The sequence below is a fragment of the Chlorocebus sabaeus genome, chromosome 16 (genome assembly GCF_047675955.1).
Source record: "Chlorocebus sabaeus isolate Y175 chromosome 16, mChlSab1.0.hap1, whole genome shotgun sequence".
Classification (NCBI taxonomy): domain Eukaryota; kingdom Metazoa; phylum Chordata; class Mammalia; order Primates; family Cercopithecidae; genus Chlorocebus; species Chlorocebus sabaeus.
In genome coordinates this window covers 59705677-59719903 of record NC_132919.1, presented here as the reverse complement: position 1 = coordinate 59719903, position 14227 = coordinate 59705677, and the positions used below count along the sequence as shown (strand labels likewise).

The following is a 14227-nucleotide window of genomic DNA, read 5'->3' as shown; positions in this document are numbered from 1 at the left end:
GTGGCGTGATCTCAGCTTACTGCAACCTCAACCTCCTGGGTTCAAGCGATTCTTCTGCCTCAGCCTCCGGAATGGCTGGGAATACAGGCATGTGCCACCAAGCCCAGCTAATTTTTGTATTTTTAGTACAGACAGGGTTTCACCATGTTGGCCACAATGGTCTCGATCTCCTGACCTTGTGATCCGCCCGCCTCAGCCTTCCAAAGTGCTGGGATCACAACCGTGAGTCACCACACCCAGCCCAAGGTGGCTTTTTTGACCCTTGAAACAACACTTTTTTTTTTTTTTTGAGATGGAGTCTCACTCTATTGCCCAGGCTGGAGTGCAGTGGCATGACCTTGACTCACTGAAACCTCCGCCTCCCGAGTTCAAGCGAATCTCCTGCCTCAGCCTCCCAAGTAGCTGGGATTACAGGTGCACACCACCATGCCCAGCTAATTTTTTTTTTTTTTTTTTTTTTTTTTTTTTTTTTTTTGGTAGAGATGGGGTTTCACCATGTAGGCCAGGCTGGTCTGGAACTCCTGACTTCAAGTGATCCCCCTGCCTTGGCCTCCCAAAGTGCTGGGATTACAGGCGTAAGCCACCATGCCCCACCAAACCTTGAAACAACTCAGAAAGTTGCACTCTTAGAGAGGTACCCTTTTCCCAGGTGTCTTCGGCTTGTCCAGATCACCTTGCTAGTTAGTTGCAGAGCCAGCACGCGAAGGTGACTGTCTTGGCTTCTGGTCCAGTGCGTTCTCAACTCTCCCGCACACTTTTCTGTAAGTGGAGGAGTGAGAGCTGGTCTACCAAGGTTCTGATGAAGGAAGATTTCGGTTTTGTCTCCCATGGGATGAACATGAGGACTGCTTGCTTGGAGGAGGGCCCCTCCACCTAAGTGTCATCTCTGCCATCTCATAGGTGAATGGGGGAAGCTGCTGCTCTCCACCCTTGAAGAGCAGTTTCATGCAACATACATTCATTTGTTTCTCCCAAAGTCCCCGACGAAGGCTGCAAGTGGGACAGGGTGGAGGGGGATGTTCCTGAGTAACCCAGTGGCTGGCTCAGGAAATGGGTTTTCACACCATGCTTTGTGGAATGGGTCTAGAGAGGTGCTTTGGGGACTGCAGTGCCCTGAGCCCCTTATTCAGCCAGAGCCATGCCAGCCCTTACCTACAGGGCATTAATTGGTGGGAGACCTGGTTTGTTTAATTGGGCTTCCATTTATGATTTAATTTGAAACAATGATTTGTTAGAAGAGGAAGAAGAAGAAAGAAGAAGAGAAGAAGGCAGAGGAGGAGGAGGAGGAGGGGAAGGAGGAGGAGGGGGAGGAGAAGAAGAGAAGAACGGGACTCATTTTCCTGGAGTTTCTGAGAACAGAACCAAGACTTAATCCTAGTGGCTGTTAGGGTTGGAGGTGGGTAGCCCTGTTCTGGGTCACAGCAAACCCATCTCACAACTTCTGGTCCACTTAGACATATATCGGGCACCTGCTGTGTGCAAAACCCCAGACCCGGTAGCAGGTGAGTTAAAGTAAATTAGAGGTGATGACCCTTGTCCTTTGTGACTTGGAAAGCAGAATAGACACCCCAAGGGCAGAGGGGGCCAATAAACAATCACTGGCGCAGCCAGTCTGGTCCTCAGGCTCTGTCACCTTGTGATGTTTGTTTTTCCCCTTTATGTATATGATCTATTCCTCCCAATTAGACTATAATTGTTCAAGTGGCAAGAAACACCTCTCACTTAGCAAACATTTGCTAAGCCCTTACCATGTATGCTAGTCATAGGAAAGGCTCACAATCTCGTGGGACAGAGAACAGTGATTTCAACACCGGGAGTGGGGACCAGGGAAGGTGCCACAAAGAAAGTTAAGCTTCATCTTGCAAGAATAGCAGACTCCCTATACCTTTTTCCATATCCTGGGGTCCAGTGCAGCCAGGGATGCCAACAACAGGACCACCTGGACATGTAAGGTCAAAGGGCGCTGCACCTCCTGATGCTGGGCCCTGAGAACCTCCTGGAGGGAGGGCTTTGGAGCTGGGTCTGGAAGGAGGAGCCAGTACCGGCTCCCTGGAGAAGGGAGGGTGTCCAGGTTGGGATCATAGCCAGCAGCAAGACAATTAAGTGAAGCCAGCAGGGCTCGGGGGCAGAGGCTGGCAATAAAGGCCAGGTGAGGGAAAGCCAGTTAAGCTCGAGTAGAGCAAAAGGCAAAACGAAATAAAGGTATTGCGAAGCGGCTGGGAGAGAGAGGGAAAAGGCTGGCGGGTGGAGTGTTGGAATCTAACACAACTGGAGTGTTCCTGGACTCCAGCAGTAATAGACCCTCAAAAATGTGAGCATGGAGGAGCGCCCCATCTTCAATCTCAGCCTTGCCACCACTCTAGAAAGCAGGGACCCTGTGTTCTCCCCCAAAGAACCTCTCGCTGGCATCGCTCTTCTCCCTCAACCCCAAGTCTGGGTCCTTCCAGGTCCTGCAAGGAGATCTGGAGGAGCAGGAGCCACCTGGGTTGGGGTGCGGCCTGGCCCGGGCCTGGCGTGGCTTGCAGGGTCTGGCAGCTGTGACCCACATCTGGGGTTTCAGGAATTCTGACCTGAACACGCACTCCCACACTCACCTTCATCACCAGGTGAACAGGCACAGAGGGGAAAGGAGGGACACACCCACCCACGCCCTCCTCCACAAATTAAAGAATCCGCAGGGCCGTCGGAGGGGAGGCCGGATGTCCTGGGATGGTAAGAGAGGTGGCTGGAGACGCGCTTTCCCTTCGGTCCTCCTGGGGAAGCCTTCCCTCGGCTTCCTTCACTCCAATAATGTGAATGAACCCTGGGAGAGGAAGAGAGAGCGCGCGCGGGCGCGGGGAGGGGAGGGGAGGCGAAGGGAAGAAAATCTGGGCTGGGGAGAGAGGGGAGCGCAGAGGAGCGCACAGCCGGGCGGGGGCCGAGGCGCGAGGGGCGGCGCCGAGAGGAACCGGGCGCGGGCCCTGAGCGCGGCGGCGGCGGCGGCGGCGGCGGCGGGGGAGGCGCGGAGGGCGCGGGGCGGAGGCGCTGGCCGAGGGGGGAGGGCGAGAGGAGAGGGAGGAGCCCCCGGCCGCCGCCGCCAGCCCGCCCGGCGGCCCGCGCAGCCCGCACTCGCCGCCGAGCCTCGGAGTTTGAGCCCCAGCGCTGCCGGAGCGCAGGCACGCCCGGGGCGCGGGGTCGGAGCGCGCTGCGCGGCGCCGCCCCCCGGCCCTCGGCCCCCCAACCCCGGCGCCCCCGGAGCGGCGCGCGGAGGGAGGAGGGCGGGCGGGCGCGGCGGGCCGGGCCGGCGGGCGGCGGACTATGAGGCGCCCACCATGGTGCGATGCGACCGCGGGCTGCAGATGCTGCTGACCACGGCCGGAGCCTTCGCCGCCTTCTCGCTCATGGCCATCGCCATCGGCACCGACTACTGGCTCTACTCCAGCGCGCACATCTGCAACGGCACCAACCTGACCATGGACGACGGGCCCCCGCCCCGCCGCGCCCGCGGCGACCTCACCCACTCTGGGCTGTGGCGGGTGTGCTGCATCGAAGGTACGGCCGGCCCCGACCCTTCGCCGCCACATACATACACACACACGCGCGCGCGCGCGCGCGCACACACACACACACACACACACACACACACGCGCACACACTGCCCGGGGCGCGGGCCGGGGAGGGGGTGGGCGCGGCGCTGGCTCCGCGCGAGACACAAAGGAGCCGGAGCGGGCGGGCGGGTCCCCTCGCGGCCAGCTGTGCATCAGCTCGGGTCCCTCTCGGTTGGGGACCTCCCCAGCACACCGATCCCACAAACTCTCCACGCGCACACCCCCTTGCCCACAGACACAATGAAACACACCGAAACTCACGCGCGCGCGCGTAGCCCGGGACCCGAGCGATCCCCAGGGGCCGCGTCGGCACCCCCGGGGGAGGTGGGGGCTGGCGAGGGGGCGGGAGGAGGCTGGGGTTGGGGGGAGCGGATGGGGGGGAGGGGTTGCTTGGCAACCGGTGTCTGTGCCATTGCCATGGGAACTGGCCATCCTGGGGCGGGGCCGGCCGGGGGCGGGGCGCGTGGGGGCCGCTGGGCGCTCTCTACAGGGCGGGGCCGGCCGAGGGCTGGGGGCAGAAGTAGGGGCGGGGACGCTGTCCGGGCCGGGGTAGGGGCTGGGTTCCGAGCGGATCTAGGGTAGCTGGGTAGCCCCAGCCCGACGCCCGCCTCGTCTCCCACGGAGCCACCAGCCCGCTCCTCGCTGCGCGTTGGAGTGGTGAGGGGAGCGACACTGAGTCTCCCCCAACGGAGACAGCGACCTCGGTCGCGGCCCCTCAGCAGGAAGGCTGCGGAGACCTCAGTAGGAAACTAGGGTGTGCAGGGCCGATCTGCGGACCGGGAACAGACTGGGAGGGGCGTGGTCGTCTCGTCCGAGCTGGGCGCTGCGACCCCCAGATGCAACTGGAGGCTGAGTAGTAGGTGTCATAAGGTTGGAATGCCTCTAGGAGCCAGGATTTCGGCTCTGAGACCCTGGGGACAGCTCCCTACTGGGGAGGGGCCTGGATGTCTCCAACGCCAAAATGCTCTCGGCTTCCGCGCCTTCTGGGCGCCCTTCTTCTGCCCGGCTGCGGAACTTGAACTAACAGGTGGCTGGGGAGGGGCCGCCTGGTCCCGGCCAGGTTGGGCACAGGTTTGCTGCTTAAGCGCAGCGCTCAGATCTGGGACTGGGTGGAGAGAGTTGGTGGGGGCTTTCCTTTGATTTTTCAAAAACCCTTGGACAGAATTCCCTCTTTCTTTTTCCGTAACCTTTCCCCGTGTTAACTCCGCCCCTCAGTTCGGGAAGTTCTCCCACACACCTAGCCTTCCTTACTGCAGTTCAGCCCCTGCACAGAGTTCAGCTGCGGTTGTTTCTTGGTGGAGGTTGGCAAGGAGCTCTTAAAACCATAGCCCTTTTCTGGCCGCGTTTGAAGTCATCTGAAAAGAGGCTTTGTGAAGCTGGATCTGCTTAGTGAAGTCAACTTGGCCCCCTTTCCCCCTCCAGACCGTGCTTGTTCTCATCTCATCGGGGATCCTGCCCACCTCTGTCTCCCACCCCCACTCCCGAAAGAGGCTGCTTTGCCCTTTGCAATTTGGAGCCTAATGCCAGGGCTGAGTGGCGTCTGCAGGTAACAGAAGTGTTCAATCAGTAGTTCGAGAAGCACAGCCACACAAAAGAGCCAGTGGGCTCACGATCACACCCTCCTCTTTTCTTTTGAAAAACATCATTTTTAGTGTGCAATTGCTCAGATCACGAACACCTACTCCTCTCCTCTGGAGAATGTACCCACGTCACTACCTGCTACAGCACCTGAGTTGGATACAGAGCAGGGGCTGCAGTGCCCCATATTCCACCTCACAAGCAAGTTCCATCGGGTGCCATCTACCTGGCACAGTAAGTCATAAGTCATGCCACTGGCACAACCCGAAGGTATGCGTGGACCCAGGGCCTTCCAGTTTCCCAGTGGAAATTCTGAAACTAAGTCCTCCATGCCAGCAAGCCTGGCTTCCTTTATTAATTCCTCATCCTAATTAGGATTAATGCTGCACTTAGCATCTTGCCAGCTGCCTCGAGCCGTTTGCACTTCAGTGTTCATCAAGAGAGCCCCAAGTTGATCTGGGCAGCTGGCTCTACTAGCAGAGGGAGCCATCTGGGGGACCTCACTGAAAGAACTGGGCTGCCTGTGTTATTCCCCAATGCTCAGCAGTTCTGAGGGCCAGAACATGTTTGTGGGATCCAGGGCTGGGAGAGTGGGTTCAAGATTCCTTGACTAGAATCATTGTGACAGTCCCTCAACCTGGGTGGGAACTGCCAGCCTATCTCATAAAAAGCACATCCCTAGACCAACATTTCTCAACCACCTGACACCTCACCTCCTACGATGCCTCCACCTGCCAGCAAGTAGCCAGAGCTGAGGCCTGGACAGCACCTTAACCCTAGGCCACTTTCTGGGGACATGGAGGGAGGGTTACCTCCATGTTGGCTTTCATGATTAAAATGCATTGTTTCCACCTGTTCTGTAGAAAAGTATCCCAAAGCATTACCTCTAAAGCAAAATGAACAGAAGAAAATGAAAAAAATCAAACCTCTGGGCTGAAACTAAAGAAATACTGCAGCAGGCAGCTGGTAAGACTCTGAGCGTAAAGGCAGAACTCTGAAGGGTTTGCTGGCAACTGGCAAACAACAGATTCAGTTTCATGTTCGTGTCTTATAAATGATGTTGCCGGGCCGGAAAGCCCAGCCCTTTGTGTACTTAAGGCATCCATGCATTCTGGCAAGGCTGCGTGCAAAAGACTGCTGCTCCCAGCTTCACCAGGGCTGACCTTGTCTTAGCCTCTTTCTACCCCTCAAATCAAAGTCTCTCCCTTCTACCCGCCCCTCCGCTGGGAAGTGTCAAAATACTCAAGTGTGCAGAGCCTTGTGCACATTACCGCGTGGTCTGCCCATGACATCCCTGGGAGTGCGCTGTCTTCACCCCCATCTGCAGATGAGCAAGGGAGGTGCAGAGAGGTTCAGGGACTTGCCCAGAGGCGCCCAGGTAGGAGGCAGCCAGGCCAGATTGGAGCCTTTGTCTCACTACAAAGCTCTTCTTACCAGATCATCCTGCCTTTTCCCAAACAGCTTCTGGGTTGCCATTAAAAATAGAACCAAGTACTTGACTACCCAGTGGAGCCCAGCTCTGAGGTTGGGCTGGCGGCAGCATGAAGGCATTAAAAGTGAGGATGCACAATGGATACATAAATTGCATAACACACCTTTTCCCTTATTTTCTCTTCCCTTCCCTTCTTTTCCCTTCTCCCTTTTTCTCCTCCTCTCCTCTCTTCTCCCCTTCTCCCCTCCCCTCCTCCTTTCCCTCCTCTCCCTCTTCTCCTCCCCTCCCCTTCCCTCCTCCTCTTCTTCCTCTCCTCCCCTCCCCTTCCCTCCTCCTCCCTTCCCTTCTTCTCTCCTTTTCTCTCCTCCCTTTTCCTCTTTCTCTTTCAGTCTTTGTCTGTGTCTCTCTCCCGATCTGTTTCTCAGTCTCTTTGTGTCACTGTCTCTATCTCTTTCTCTTTTTTCTCTCCTTCCACTGTGTGCTAGACTAGTTGCCAGTCAGTCATCTGCCTGCCTTCTGAGACACTCATCTCATTCTTTATATCTTTGGCAACACCCAGCCAAGTCTGAGGACATAGGAAAAGGGTAGTAAACCTTTTTTCAAGGTTTATCTAAGGCATCACCAGCCAACATTTGTTCAATCTCATGCATTTTGGAATTCAGTGGGTATAGAATGTAAGCAAACATCACAGAGCATGTACTCTTGCCAGGGGCAAAAGAGCCCATGTAGATATGGAAGGGAAGAGGAGACTGGACCCAGAGGGCAGCAGCTTGTGCCACATGCCAAGGCCCTGCCACCCACACCAACTCTAGAGAACTCACTAGAGCCACCCAGTCCCCGTGCTGCCATCAGGAAAGCTCTCCACCCAAAGAGAAGGGTATTGGTGCCTCAGCCATGACCCTCCCCCAACCCGATGGAGGAAGCTGCCTCCAGCATGCCCACAGCTCTGCCAGGGCCTTAATATAGCAGCCTTGATGCTAGGTTTGGCCCCTGTGCCTGTTTTGTGCCAGCTCTGTGCTGGGCACTAGTGGGGGAAGTTATGGAGAAGGTTCTGGAACCTGAGAGTGAAGGAGTTCTTTGCCCTAGTCATGTTCATCTGCCTCACCGGGGCAGCATCCTGCACACCAGTGTACCCAACCTTTCTTCCCACCGTGGCGCACTGAGGAAGAGGAAGCATTAGCCCTGCACCCTGTGGAGGGGAGTGAGAAGACAGCCATGGATGTCTCCCAAGGGACCCCAGCTGCCCCGAGCCCCGCCCAGGTGCCCACAGGTGGGAGGCTCACTCTTTCCAAAGAGTTTCCTGAAACTCCTTCCTGGTGGGTCAGCTGCATGGCTCTGTCTTAAACCACACTCCCTACATAAGACTGATCAGAGAGGTGTCATCAAATAATAGCCTTTCTCCACCCACTCCAGGCCTGGCACTGGGCTTGAAACTTTTCTTATCTGTGTTTGCTTTCATTTTCTCTTGAAATAACCCAGAGGCAGCCTGTCCCGTCAGGCCCGGGTGAATGACAGTGTCAGAGCAGGTACCCCTTCCCTGATGCGCCAAGTACCACCAGCTAGAATCCTCACCCTGGACCCCCTTTGCCCTTGGGTGCGAATCATCACAGCCATCACTACGGAAGACCTTCAGGCAGGACTCACATTCGTGCATGTAATTTCCAGCAACAGCTCAAGGTAAATATTAATTATCTGCCTTTTATAGTTGTAGAAAATGAGGCTTAAGACGTCGTGCCCAACTCCTGAGTATTGCATCTCACTCCCCAGATCATGGCCAAGGTAGAACATAGGAGCTCTTCTGTCCGCTAGTCAGGGGAAATCCTTTATTGGAACCATGCAGATTTAGGAAGGGGCAGGTAAGGGGGTTGTTGGAGTCGGCTTGGGCTGACATCATAAAATATGATAGACTGGATGGTTTGGGCCACGGATGTGAACTTCTCACAGTTCTGGAGGCTGGGAAGTCTCCAGAACTGTGGAGAAGATTAAGGTGTCACTGGACTTAGTTCCTGGTGAGGTCCCTTTTCCTGGCTTGCAGACGGCCGGCTTCTTCATGCAAGTTCCACAGGGCATAACTCAGGAGCACCAAGGGTTATGGGTTTAGCATCAGCTGCCCCTCGCACCAGGGCAGGGTTTCTTAACCTTAGCACTGCTGACATTGGGGCCAGATCATTCTATTAAAATGCTCTATTAAAATGGAGAGAGGGTGCCAGCTGTTTGGTCCTTTCTTACGAGGGCATTGATCTGATCATGACCCTGACAACCTCATCTAAACCTCATCACTTCCCAGAGGCCCTGTCTCCAAATACCATTGTTTACACAGAGGATTAGGTCTTCATCATATGAATTTTGGGGGCACACAGACATGTATCCATCACAAACATGTTCTCGGCCTGTCTCTGCTTCACAGCTGGTGCTTACTCTCCAATCATTCAGGAAGAGGACCTTCAAAATGTCTCAGTAGGAAAATCAGCAGATCTTTAAAATAAATCCCCTGTGTCAGTCTCCACCAGCAGCCCAGACTCTGAGGATTTCCAGGACATAGTGACAGAAGTGCCGAGTAGGAAGGGGCCTCGGGTCACCAGACCCTGAGTGTCAGAGGCGAGGAAGCTACAGTCAAACTGGAGCAGCGATGTGCGGGGAAGGGGGCCTGGTGGGCCTCTGTCTCCTCATCTGAAAATGGGGCCTGGCTGTTCTGGAACACTCCTCCCACCTCTCATTCTCTGTCACACAAACCCCAGAGAGCCTCTGCCCATAGCTTCCACTTTGAAGGTGGGTCGGTGTGGCCTCATGGAGAGTCCTTGCCGGAGGAGTTTCCAGCCAGAAGAGCCTTGGAGGTTACTTAGTTCAGTGACTCTTGACCCTTTTGCTGCTGAGACACACACACAGGCTACAAGTCACCCACCTGCTGGGTGTGCGGCTGTCCCCTCATTCATTCTTTCAGCACAGGCTCACTGAACTCCTGGTCTATATCAGACATGCACGGCTCAGGGTCACAGCCGCAGACAGGATGGACAGGTCCCTGCTGTCCTGGAATTGATATTCCTATGTGTGAGGCAGTTGGCACTGCTAGGTGCTGATTTATGTTATGGTGAAAACAGAGCAGGGGGCGTGTGGGGAGCGGCTGGAGGGGGCTGCTGTTGGCTGGTCAAGGGGACAGGAAGCTACCAGAGAAGGTCATGTTTAAGCCAAAGCCTGAACCACAAAAAGGACCTGGAGGGAGAACCTTCTAGGAAGAAGAAAGGGCAAGCCGAGGCCCCGAGCAGGAGGGAACCTGGTGAGGACGGAGGAGAGGGAGCAAGGAAGAGGTCAGGGGTTGGGTTGGGGGAGGCTTGGAGGTCAGGGTCAGAAGCCTGCTTTATTTCACGTGAGATCAGTGTTATTGTAGAACTTGGGGCAAGGAAGTGCGGTGATCTGGTTTATGTTTTTAGCAGACCTTCTGACTGCATTTGGAGATGGAGATACCAGCAGGCAGGGGAGGCTACCAGGAGACCCATCTGGACATTGTGGTGGACTGGAGACCTGGGGTTACATGGTAGCAGCAGAGATGGGAGAAGTGGAGGGATGGCCCAGAGAAAGGGATGAGGAATGAAGGGTGAGCTCCCAGATTTGGGGCCACAGCAGCCGGCCAGGAGGCAGCACCATGGCCAAGTAGGGAAAGACAGAAGAAGGAGCAGTTGTGGGAAAGAAAGCCCTTCCACAAAGCATAACTGAGGAGCACCAAGGGTTATGGGTTCAGCATCGGCTGCCCCTTGGAGCAGGGCAGAGTTTCTCACCTGTAGCACTGCTGACACTGGGGCAGGATCGTTCTCTATTACAGGAGCTGTCCTGTGTGCTGTAGGTGTTTAGCAGCATCCCTGGCCTCCCCGCACTGGAACCAGTAGTGCTGCTCCTTCTCCAGCTGTGACAACCAAAAACGGGCTCAGACTTAGCATATGTCCCTGGAGGACAAAATTGCCCCTGTGGAGAACCTCTTGAGTCTAGGGGAAGCATCGCTTAGGGTTGCAGGGACAGAGGGCAGAGGGGGCAGGCATGATTCCTGGTAGCTGGAATTGCAGTCACTTCAATTCACTCGAGAAAGCACGTGGGGCCGGGCGCGGTGACTCATGCCTGTAATCCCAGCACTTTGAGAGCCCAACGTGGGCGGATCACCTGAGGTCAGGAGATCGAGACCAGCCTGGCTAACATGGTGAAACCCCATCTCCACTCAAAATACAAAAATTAGCCGGGCATGGTGGTGCATGCCTGTAATTCTAGCTACTCGGGAGGCTGAGGCAGGAGAATCGCTTGAACATGGGAGGCAGAGGTTGCAGTGAGCTGAGATCCCACCACTGCTCTCCAGCCTAGGTGACAGAGCGAGACTCTGTCTCAAAAAAAAAAAAAAAAAAAAAAAAAAAAAAAGAGGCCAGGCACAGTGGCTCATGCCTATAATCCCAGTACTTTGGTTGGGAGGCCAAGGCGAGTGGATCACCTGAGGTCAGGAGTTCAAGACCACCCTGACCAATATGGTGAAACTCCAACTCCACTAAAAACATAAAAGTTAGCCAGCATGGTGGCATGCACCTGTAGTCCCAGCTACTCCTGAGACAGGAGAATTGCTTGAACCTGGGAGGCAGAGGTTACACTGAGCCGAGAGCTCGCCACTACACCCCAGCCTGGGCAATAGAGCAAGACTCTGTCTAAAAAAAAAAAAAAAAAAGGAGAGAGAGAAAGCACATGAAACACAAGTGGGGGAGGCGATCCTATCAATGGGATGACCTGGTGTCTGCTTTAGGGACCAACCCCAGTCTTTTATTAATAGTAATGCTTACCCTGCCCACAATGCCCAGAAGGCGTCCATCCTGGGGCTGAGAACCACTAATGCTGCCCAGTTCTTACGCTGTGCAAGCCAGGGAAGTTCAAGATAGGTGAGGCAGAGTGACTTACGCAAGGTCGCGTGGCTCAGGAGCAGAAAGGGACTGTGGGGCCCCCTGGCTGGGGCTCTGTCCCAGCATAACCTCTCCTTGGGTGCGTACCTGGGCGAAGGTTGGGCAACACACAGCCACCATAGCATAGGGCAGCAATAGGTGCAGAACACCGATGGAAACTCCCTCCCGTGTTCTCTGTGCCTCAGGCCTCCATTGCGGTTAACCTGCACACACACTCAGAGAAGCGGCGCTGCCTTCCATGACAGCCTCCCTTCAACAAGGATGCTGTCTCCAGCGGGCGCATGGGCTTGCTGTCCTGGGAAACAGCTTCAAAAAGGGAGCAAACTGGTTCTAAGCCCCAGGGAGGGGCCAGGGAGGACCTGCCTGGATCTGCCCCCAATGTCCTGTCCCCCAATTCTTGTTCTGCATCTCCATGATACTCCGGGAAATGCTACATGAGACTCTCTTTTCTGAACTGCGAGGCAGGACATGGTACCAGATGAAGGACTTTTTTTCTAGTATTAACCTCTTCCAATGAAAAACTTTTCAAAGCTGTAAAAATGACATCCTATGATTTTACTTTTTGTTTACTTCTTCCTCCTTCAACCATAAAATAAAGAAAGGGACAAGATAAATAAAGAGATGAGGGACTGGGGTGGATAGAAAAATCAAGTAGTAAAATGAGAGATGATGGCTGCGTCTAGCTAGTGTCCACAGTACTGACTGCAGAGGCCAGCTGGGGGCCAAGACAGGCCACAGCTTTGTCGCTGAGCTTCCTGGGGGCCAGGACAAAGAAAGGAGCATGGCCAGAGGTGTGTTCACAGGGGCATACAATAAAAGGGGAATATTTCATAATAGAAGCCCAGCTCTTCCTGATACAGAGGCCTAGAAGAAATGATGCCCTTTATTTGAGGGATATTGTATTAAAATGAACTCTGTTGAAAAGGCAGCCTGGGGTAGGGGAAAGAGGCCAGGCTTTGGGGTTGGACCTCTAGAGTTCAAAACCCCAGTTTCCAGGCAGCTGTGTAGCTTTGGGCAGGTTAGGTGACCTCTCCGAGTTCTTGTTGACGTTTGGAAAATGGGATAATGAGGCAGTGAATGGAAAGGTGCCCAGCACATACCTATGGATGCCCCTCCCTCGTGTGGAGTGCTCATTAGGACACCTCTGGGTGGAATCAGAACGGTCCCTAGTGTCCGCATTCTTTGAGGCTCCTGGGTGTGAGTCAATGAGGTGGAGACAATGACTGAGCTGCCAACTCCCAACCTGCACAGAGGACCCCTCTGGTGAAGCACCACGGCCTTTACAAAGCAGGCACTTCCACCCCCACAGGCCAGGCTCTCTGCAGGCTTTTCCCAGGCTCTGTCTGGAGCTGGGCTTGAGTTAGGCCCTTTCCTCCCCGCTTAGTTCACATGGAAGCCGCTGCATCAGATGGCTTCGTGGTGCGTGGGCTTGTAAGAGCTTTGGACTTTAACTGGAGCTGCTCTTGCACCTCCACGCCCTCCCTCCATCCCACCCCGATGCATACTCTGCCTCTGAGGACTGTAGACCCAGAGCAAGCTCTCCACTGTCACCACATCCAACCCGGCCTGCCTGCTACCATGGCAAGCTCGCAGAGGCGGAGGTGTTGGGAAATGCTGTTTAATTGCCTTTCCTCCTTCCACCGCCATCACCCCATTTCTGAAAGGGAATGTGGAAAGGCAGAGGGCAGCTGCTTGACTTAAGCCCAGCTCCAGACAGAGCCTGGGAAAAACCAAATGAGTAAAAATCATCAGTCTCCCTGGCTCACCTGCCACTAGCATTTGTCACCTCCTGGACCCAGGGGCACAGAAAGGGGCTGGATCTTCATTCCAGCTCCCCCTCTCCTCCCTACCATGAGTCCACATGGCAGCAGCAGCATCAGACGGCCAACACTGAAGCCACATGGCCCTGGGTTTGAGTCCAGACTCCCACTTGTCAGCTGTGTGTCTTCAGACAAATTGCCTAACCTCTCTGAACTCCAGTTCCTTCATTGTTAAGTTAGGAGCATCATAGAATCAATCCTGGGGTTGTTGTGAAGTTATATGAAAAAAAAAAACATGGAAAATGCCCCTTCTCATGCCTGGCACCCTATAGATGTTCAAAGTATATCATCGCTTTCATTCTATTTCCATGTTTCCTGAACCTTGGAATTTTCCCCAGAAGACATAAGTTGCCCAAATCTTGTAAGCTGCCCCAGGTCAGTCTACCAGCCTGCAGGGCCCAGGAATGGAAGAAGCTGAGCCGCCCCAGTGGAGGCCACGGTGTTAATTCCTCACCTTTCAGAGGCAGGGCAGCTCTGAATGGCTCCTGTGAACTGCAAAATCAGAGACTGAGGCTCTCAGTTGGGAGCTGAAAGAGGGCCTAGCACCCAGGCTGTGCCCGGCCTGGGGATGGCAGCCACCCAAGTGTGTGTTCCCAACATCACATTTTCTGGCACAGTGACTTTGCCAAGTGCCCTACCCTGGCCCCAAGGAGGCAGAGAGGAACTGGGGAACTTCCAGTAGCCTCAGGGGTGGGAACTGAGTGCCCAGACTGATACTCAGGAGCAGAGACAGCACTCGTGGGGGCTATGGCCGACCCGCACGGCCCCCTGTCACTTACGGACCGACACCTGCCGAGAACCCTGCCGTACCAGGCACAAGGCTGCAGCTGTGAGCTCCCAGTGTCTCAGGGCGAGGGCCAGGGTAGAGGAGGACAAGGGACCGGA

General features: G+C 55.1%; 1 protein-coding gene across 1 annotated transcript in view; it reads left to right on the top strand.

The window, feature by feature from the left end:
• Nucleotides 1-3106: 3106 nt before the first annotated feature.
• CACNG4 (calcium voltage-gated channel auxiliary subunit gamma 4) overlaps nt 3107-14227 on the top strand; it is a 66832-nt gene continuing 55711 nt past the window's right edge. The window contains exon 1 of the mRNA XM_008012037.3: nt 3107-3531. Within this exon, the coding sequence (XP_008010228.1) occupies nt 3312-3531 (220 nt within the window). The 5' untranslated portion in view covers nt 3107-3311. The remainder of the gene's footprint in view (nt 3532-14227) is intronic.